At 40.8% G+C, this 7,969-nt stretch overlaps 1 protein-coding gene across 1 annotated transcript in view; it reads right to left on the bottom strand.

Moving 5' to 3' along the window:
• Window positions 1-1,519: 1,519 nt before the first annotated feature.
• The window catches only part of LOC310636046 (stimulated by retinoic acid gene 6 protein-like), a 54,970-nt gene continuing 48,520 nt past the window's right edge, over window positions 1,520-7,969 (bottom strand). The window contains exons 13-18 of the mRNA XM_083355505.1: window positions 7,172-7,220; window positions 6,960-7,077; window positions 6,348-6,467; window positions 5,234-5,397; window positions 4,920-5,069; window positions 1,520-3,395 (exon numbers count right to left, since the gene is read on the bottom strand). Coding sequence (XP_083211631.1) covers window positions 3,280-3,395; window positions 4,920-5,069; window positions 5,234-5,397; window positions 6,348-6,467; window positions 6,960-7,077; window positions 7,172-7,220 — 717 coding nt within the window. The 3' untranslated portion in view covers window positions 1,520-3,279. The remainder of the gene's footprint in view (window positions 3,396-4,919; window positions 5,070-5,233; window positions 5,398-6,347; window positions 6,468-6,959; window positions 7,078-7,171; window positions 7,221-7,969) is intronic.

The raw sequence follows: 7,969 nt of genomic DNA, 5'->3' as shown, positions 1-7,969 counted from the left end.
CAACTTTTTACTCCTGAAGTAGTAGTAGTAGTAGTAATAGTAGTAGTAGGAATAATAATAATAAATCCCTAAACGTTGTGCCAGAAAATGGAGGACGCTGGGTCTTTGCAAGTTTTAGCTGTCTGTCAGACTGCCTGAAAAGGGCGGCCTTCAGGCAGCCAGGCGGACAGCTAAAGCTTGCAAAGACCCAGCGTCCTCCATTTTCTGGCATAACCTTCGGAGATTACTTTAAAAAAAAAACAAAAAAAAAACTTCAGAGGAAAAACAGCTGCAGAAACATTTTGTCTCCTTGCTGGCTTGGTTCATCTACTCTTCAGCCAGGAGGGAGTCCAAGGCCTAGAGAAGGAGAGCTTTGCAGCATCCCTATGGACAGCTGATGGGCAGACAGCTGATTAGCGGAGAAAGCTCTGAAAGTAGCCGCCATTTTAGCAAGGAATTGTTCGCAGCTGCTTCCAGGAGTCCTGGGGAGCAGGCCTAAGTGCTGCAGGGGAAGACGGGCAGGGGAGGACAGCGCAACATCCCCAGGGTCTGTGGTAAGTGTGAATGACCACTGGAGTGCTGCATTTGTCATAAATTTGAAAGAGGTTATTTGTAGTTTTGGGGTGTTGGTTGTTTTGAATGGCAGCTAAATGGCCTCCCCAAACGTCGGCAGGTCTGCGCGGAGGAACGGAGACCTGGGAAGGTTTGGGGAGGCGCCCAAACCTCCCCAAACGTCGGCAGGTCTCCGTTCCTCCGCGCCCTGCCTGCCTGCTTCTTTCCGCTGCGGAAAGAAGCAGGCAGGCAGGGCGCGGAGGAACGGAGACCTGCCGACGTTTGGGGAGGTTTGGGGAGGTGCGCGCGCACCTCCCCAAACCTCCCCAAACTTCGGCAGGTCTCGGACGGCGGTGGCTTGGGAGAGGTGCGCGCGATCCCGGAAGCACCAAAGCCTCGGCCGCGCACAAGTCCTCGGTAAGTTTTTTTGTTGACTGGAGTATAAGCCGAAGTGGAATTTTTCAGCCCAAAAAGTGGGCTGAAAAATTCGGCTTATACTCAAGTATATACGGGTATATTGGTATTAAATAGAATTTTCTCTCTTATTCTTATACCATCCAAACACAAATGTGTGTACAATAAATTGGGTTTTGTCATTCACGACCTTTAACTTCATGCCTGAATAATTTTCTGCCAGTTCGAAGATTGTCCATTTCAGAGGTGGAAAGGGCCTATTTCTGTGTATAGTTGTATATTTATTTCTTAACAACCATCCACATTACCTTACATGGGGAAAAGTCTCTTATATCACCTCAGGGATGGTCAGGTGAAATTAGATGCCATTGGGACATAACCTCTATACTGGAAGTTTCTGCATTCTAAATAAGTTTCTGAAGGACATCTTCCCTTATCCATGATCACTAGACATGTCTATGGAGAGGATTGGGGTTGATATTCAACAGCATCTGAATGGCATGTTGAATTTCCCTGTTCCTGCTATATGGCTTCATCGAAGAGTTACTGTATATAAACATCAGATAATGACAAATGCACATATACCTTCAAAGTTTTAATACCAGCATAAGGAGGATGGGGTACACAGGATTACCAGCATAAGGAGGATGGGGTACACAGGATTAAAAAGTATAAAGGATACAACAAAATATAATTGAAAAGAAAAATCAATGCTAAAATATATAAAAACAAGACTTAAAAAAAAACTAAAGGGAAAGGTAGAAACATTAGATCAACGAGAGGGGGCATACAATTTAGTATACGGCAAACTAAATCTATCATAGTACAAAGCACGTTTGAATAACTAAATGCTCGTTAAGACTAGTGAATTGCATAGGTCATCTGACAGATTTTACACACTGCTGGGCAAAGCCTGGCAACCTTATATTGTTAGCAGGGTAAATGTCTGCAACTAACAGGGAAATGTAATTTGGGTATTTATGCAATAATGGTGAGTATGTATGAATGTCTCTATAGTACTGGCACTGGAGAAGTACATGTTCTCTTGTTTCTACAAGAATCACAGGAGCATATCTCTTTAGGCAGGGGATCTTCCTGTATCAAGGATACCTGAGGGGCAGGTATGACATTGTGCCAGAATGGAAGGCCCTTTGGTGTTTAGGTTTGAGGTTAGTTAAGTGTGTCATGACCGAGGCAGAGTGCATTGGCACTTTGTGTCTGCTACATACTGTTTAATGAGTGCTTTGGCTTGATCATCTCCCATGCTGAGTAAAAGACCTGGAGAGAAGAGCAAAGCTGTGATTTTAGTTGCCACAGCCTTTTTCCATGTGGACTGAAAATCCTTCTTCATAATTAATGGAGAAGACCAAGGAGAAAAAGGTATAATCTGATTCAATCGTTGAGTACAGCCATCAATACTTTAGCCTCCACTTTCATGAGGCCGGTCTCCACTGGCATTAGAGATGTATTTGGGGACTTGAACGGTTGATCTTAGAAATTTGGATCAAATGGCGCAAAATTGGAGAAGGGATCCAGATGGGGACACACTTAAGTTTCCCATCATCACAAAACATTCTACCAACTGATGTTCAAAATGTTTGCTATTAAAGCAAATAATTATTAGGTATTTTAAGACAAAGGTAAAATCTAACAAGAATTAATATAAATTATAAGAAAGGAAGGAAGGAAGGAAGGAAGGAAGGAAGGAAGGAAGGAAGGAAGGAAGGAAGGAAGGAAGGAAGGAAGGAGCCAAAGGTGCAACAATAAAAAATGAGGGGGAAAAATAGAAGCGGCTTCCAATTTTCTTTACAGCAATTACAAGCACCAATACAAAATTACCACTTAGTCTATGCTTATAAGGAAAAAAAATCTTTTTACCATTATCAGTTTTTTTAATCATCAAAACCATAAATTATAATTTCTTTTTTTTTCTCTTTCAAGCAAACAAAATCTATAAGGAGTTTCCAGTCAATAATAAGTGTTGATATTGTCTTTTCTCTACTTCAGGAAGTTAATTTCGCCATCATTGCAAATTCTGTCATCTTCGCCAACCATTCCTCCATTGTGGGTTATGCTGAATGTTTCCATTTTTGCAGATATAATAATCTCACTGCAGTTATCATATAGTGGTGCTGGGATTGAATACAGTACAGTAACGTAATAAATACTAGCCATGCTGCAAGTGTTCATTTAGAAAACAAATGAATATGTCAGCCAGCCCCTCTAGATCACAACTCGGATCAAACACTAAATCATTGTTGACCACAGAGACAACTGTATGCTCAGGGCTCTTAGTATATTTAGCATACATTGTCAAAAAGAACAAAGATTTCATCAGTCCACTGAATAAGAGAGAGGTTTTAGCTTCCGGACTTTTTGGATGCTGGGGTTATTCAGAAGTGTATAGAGCAGGAACCATCTTGTCCTGGCTTTGATAGATACTCTGGGAACTAAAATAAGAAACCAGTATTAATTTTTGCCATGTTCAGCAGGCCAAACATTCTCTCTCAGCCCAACCCACCTCACAGAATTGTTGTTGTATGGAAAATAAGAGGAAGAATGTGATTTGGATATGATTTACGTCAGACATGTCAAACACAAGGCCCGGGGGCCGGATCCCGAAGTGGTTTCATGTGGCCCGCAAAGCCATCCTGGAAACAGTGAGGGAACGGCCCCCACTGCCTTGGCCCTGGCCCAGAGACCCTCCTTCTGCCAGAGACCCTCAGATCTGTCCCACTCCTGCCCAGGCCCCCATAGGCACCCTTGATGCGAACGATGAAGAGCTGGCCATGCCCACCCAGTAGGCCGTATGCATTCCAGCCACGCCCACCCAGGCCATACCCACCCAGCCCCCTGAGGGCAACCGCAATGCTGATGTGGCCCTCAATGAAATTGAGTTTGACACCCCTGATTTACGTCATTTGTAAAACTAAAAGGGCGGGATATCAATAAATAAAACAAACATCCCCCAGATCATTCTCTTGTTTATTACTAAGCAACATACTCAAGTGAATACTGTATGTGAGGTTCTGAGATTCTATATCGTATACATTGTATTTCAGTTAATCCCTTGCTGCCAAAGGATTGATCTCAATGCATTTTGGAATTTCTGTTTTTGGGGAGGAGGAGGGGAAATTGCAATTTAAGTTTTTCTTTAAAAAAGTATAAACTTTGGGGGAGAAAGGATGTAGATCAATACAACATTTTAGAGCCTTGCACAAGTGTTAGAACTCACTATATAAACAACTCGACCCTGTAAAGAAATGCTGCACTCAGGAAAAACAAAATTTGGGGATGATGCTGTCACAAATGTCTGAACAGATAACTTTCAGAAATCCTTAGTGTGTGATAGCAGAGATACCTGAAATGGAAACTTCTAATAAAATAGAGGGCAAAGGTTTATCTTCGTGATAGGAGCCAGTGCAAAAGGCCAAATTGCTGATGAAATGGAAATGTTTAGCTTTGGGATCCACCTTCAACAGTTCTCTGAATGAAGACAATCTGCAGTGAGCAGAAATTCTTCCCCAGGAGTGCAGATTCTATTTTAACCTGCCCTATATCTTATATATGAAGGGACGCGGTGGCTCAGTGGGTTAGGACACTGAGCTTGTCGATCAGAAGGTCGGCAGTTTGGCGGGCCTAATCCCAAGTGCCGCGTAACAGAGCGCCTGTTGCTCGTCCCAGCTTCTGCCAACCTAGCAGTTCGAAAGCACGTAAAAAATGCAAGTAGAAAAATAGGGACCACTACGGTGGGAAGGTAACAACATTCCATGCGCCTTTCGCGTCTAGTCATGCTGACCACATGACCACGGAGATGTCCTCGGACAAGTGCTGGCTCTTCGGCTTTGAAATGGAGATGAGCACCGGCCCCTAGAGTCGGAAACGACTAGCACGCATGTGCGGGGGAACCTTTAGCTTTTTATATCTTATATATATTTCTTTACATCCCGACAGGCCATGTGATTCAGGCTTACCTATTTCCAATGGTTTACACACAGATGAATATGAATCGGCTGACAGGCTTTTTTCTTTGAGTTTGTTGCAAAGGATTTGGCAGAAGCACACAAGGATGGGATTTGTGTGATAGTGGTCCAGAAAAAGCATTCCAATCCAAACTGAGAATCCTGCAGAAAAATCATGAGTATTTCTTTTCCGTATTTTAAATGCAGCTCTTTGTTCTCCCATCCCACTTACTCCATCCAAAGCTTGAAACAAAGATGGGTGGAAAGTCCAGTTCATTATGTAAAAGTAGATGAGGTCTCCTCTGTAAAGTCCTTCAAACTCTTACCTGCATCACATTGTTCATAACCTTTTGGCATTACTGGCCGATCTATCCGTCCAACCAGCCAAGCCCCAAGAACGATGCTACGGGCCAGTCTGAGCAGACAGGAAGTTAAGCCCACGACCACCGAATGGAAGAATAGAAAATAACTGAAGTTTACGAAGACTCTCCTGCAAAACAAAAGGCTACCATTGAGAAGTCTCATGCTTACTCTCCAACTATAGAGGCAGAAACAGATGAATTTGCTTTTGAATTCAGCCATGTGCTGTGTTAGGATCTGGAGGCAGATACATCCACAATGGGGTTTTACCGAAAAGGAAAATTTAGTAGTTCTTCCTAGCGCTCAGTTGAGGAAATACAATAAGTTGTACTTACAGAAAGTTATAACACTTTACTGGTCCTATGAGAAGATGAATAAGGTTTATTTACAAGTCCTACCAATCGTAATTGGTAAGATACAGACTGTTGCACTGAGATATAATACAAATGCATAAACAAATTTCACTGAACTGAAATCAGTCTACACATTGCAACACTGGCACAATATTAAAAGATTTTTCAGTAGAATAAGATAATCTGATCAACAGATAAGACTAGGATAAAAAGAAAGCTGAGGAGAATTATATTGTTAAATCTTCCCTCGTTTTCTTCATGCACTATTCAACATGAAAAAGCATTTTAACGTGTTTTCTTTATAGCTTAAAATAGCATAATAAAAATGCCACATAGTTCTTCTGAACTGTATTTTTCTACTTAACTTTTTCCCCATTGATCTTTTAACATTTTCCTACCAAGATGGTCCCATAGTGACTAACAAATGGCAAAATTAGAGGCTGAATTAGATCAGCTTCCCTGAGTAATTATTTCCAGATAAGGTTTTTATTTGTGCAAATATGAATCCTGTCTCACATTTTCACATCCCTCCTTTTTCACATCTTTTTCTGACAGTCATTTTAAAAAATAAGGAAAGAACACCGGCAGAACTATACAGTGCCTTCCAAACAACACTGCTAAAAGATGTTTATCTGGAAGCATCCTTGCTTATCAAATCCAGATGCTGTGCAATGGAAAAAATTATAGTCACAGAATAGCAGTAGACATATCGCTCCCTAGCACTGACCTGTTATCAAGTGCCAAAGGCTTTTGACTGTCACTCGGTGACATTTTTGGCTGGAGAAAAAACCTGGCACCGGCAAACACCTGTATCTTCTTGATCACTAGGACAATGACAAATGTCAGGCTGAGAGACAGAAAACAAAGAAAAGATTGCTTGGTAATCAATTCTATCCAATTTCCAAATTCAAAAGTATAAAAAAGTTTAAAGGTGGAATCCTATGAACATAGTATATAGAACTGCATATGCAGGCATAGGTTTTTGTGTCGTTTGTACTACGCATTTCTTCCTTTCAAACAGACAAATGGCACTTCAAATGATATAATAAGCTCTCATTTCTGACTATGAATGTTTCTGCAATCAGAGCAGCAGAACAATGAATCATCGGCTCGGTAAGTATTTTTTTGAGGATGTACAAATTCCTTCTTTGTAATCCAGCCAATGAGGTGGATGATGGAGTAACTGCTCAAAGTTCCCCCAATCCCATCCAGCCCGATTGTCTTCTAGGCTTTGATAATGTTCAACATGGGCTGATTATGTGAATAATGCTCAGAGTTTCAGCTTGGTAAATTTAAAAGGCAGGGAGATCAAACTGTTATTGCGACGGCAGGCACTTACACAGTAATTCCCCATTTGTTTAAAAGCTCCATCCACTTGCCATGTATCATGGGTAAAATCAAAATATACATAAGTATCATTCCAAATACCCACTGCAGCAAATGCATGATTAGGTATCCTAGAAAAGAAAATTTACAAATGGTCAACAGAAGGGGAGAATTAGAAGTCCCCAGTAATTTATTCCAACCCTTTCAAGACAGATGTTCACATACCCCACATTATGTATGCAACTTGGAAAGAGATGTACTTTGATAGTGCTACCTGTTGGTGTAAAAAAAATGGGAGAGCTCAGTTAGGATTTCACAAACATATAAACAAAATGTACAATATTTCCACAAAATCTAAGTGGTATGTTTTTCTAACTAGAACTATATCTGTACAAGTGCAGAAAGCAATTCTGTCAGCATAATGCCTTAGATTGGACTGAGGGGAAGGAAATAAGATGCTGAACCCTCGAGTGTAACTTTGTTCTACTCATTTATTTTTACCCAAATGAAATTTCAAATTAGAAGAAATCCCCCAAAGAGAAAAATGACCAATGAAATACGGATGAATGACACCCTACAGGAAAGCTAGTTTTCTGTTCTTCTATAGCCCTGTCTTGTATTTGTTCTTGACATTATCCTGACACCTTGGCTCAAGAATGTGCTTTCTTTTGAAAACCAGTTAAACGGAGTGGCAGCAGTCTATTTATTCATGGATTATTAAACTGATTCGAAGAAAGGGACTCGGTATTCGAGGAGAGCAAACAAATTTAAAATGTTTAGCTGATTAATACCTGCTCAGTGAATTAATCTCCAAAAAGCTTATAAAATGGACAATTTTACACTGAGAGAACTGGTACAATCTCTAAAGAAAACCAGAAAACAGGTTATCTCTAAAATATTCCCACATCCAAGAGCTTGTCAAAAGAAGACATTGTTTTCCCATGACCCTTGAAAATGGACAAGTCTCTTACATTTTCTGAAGAAACAATAATGGAGCCAGATTATTTTTCTCTCTCTTCAATT

Source organism: Vipera ursinii (genome assembly GCF_947247035.1).
Source record: "Vipera ursinii genome assembly, chromosome: 2".
NCBI lineage: Eukaryota > Metazoa > Chordata > Lepidosauria > Squamata > Viperidae > Vipera > Vipera ursinii.
Note: the sequence above shows the minus strand (reverse complement) of the source record. Positions and strands in the feature narration are given on the sequence as shown.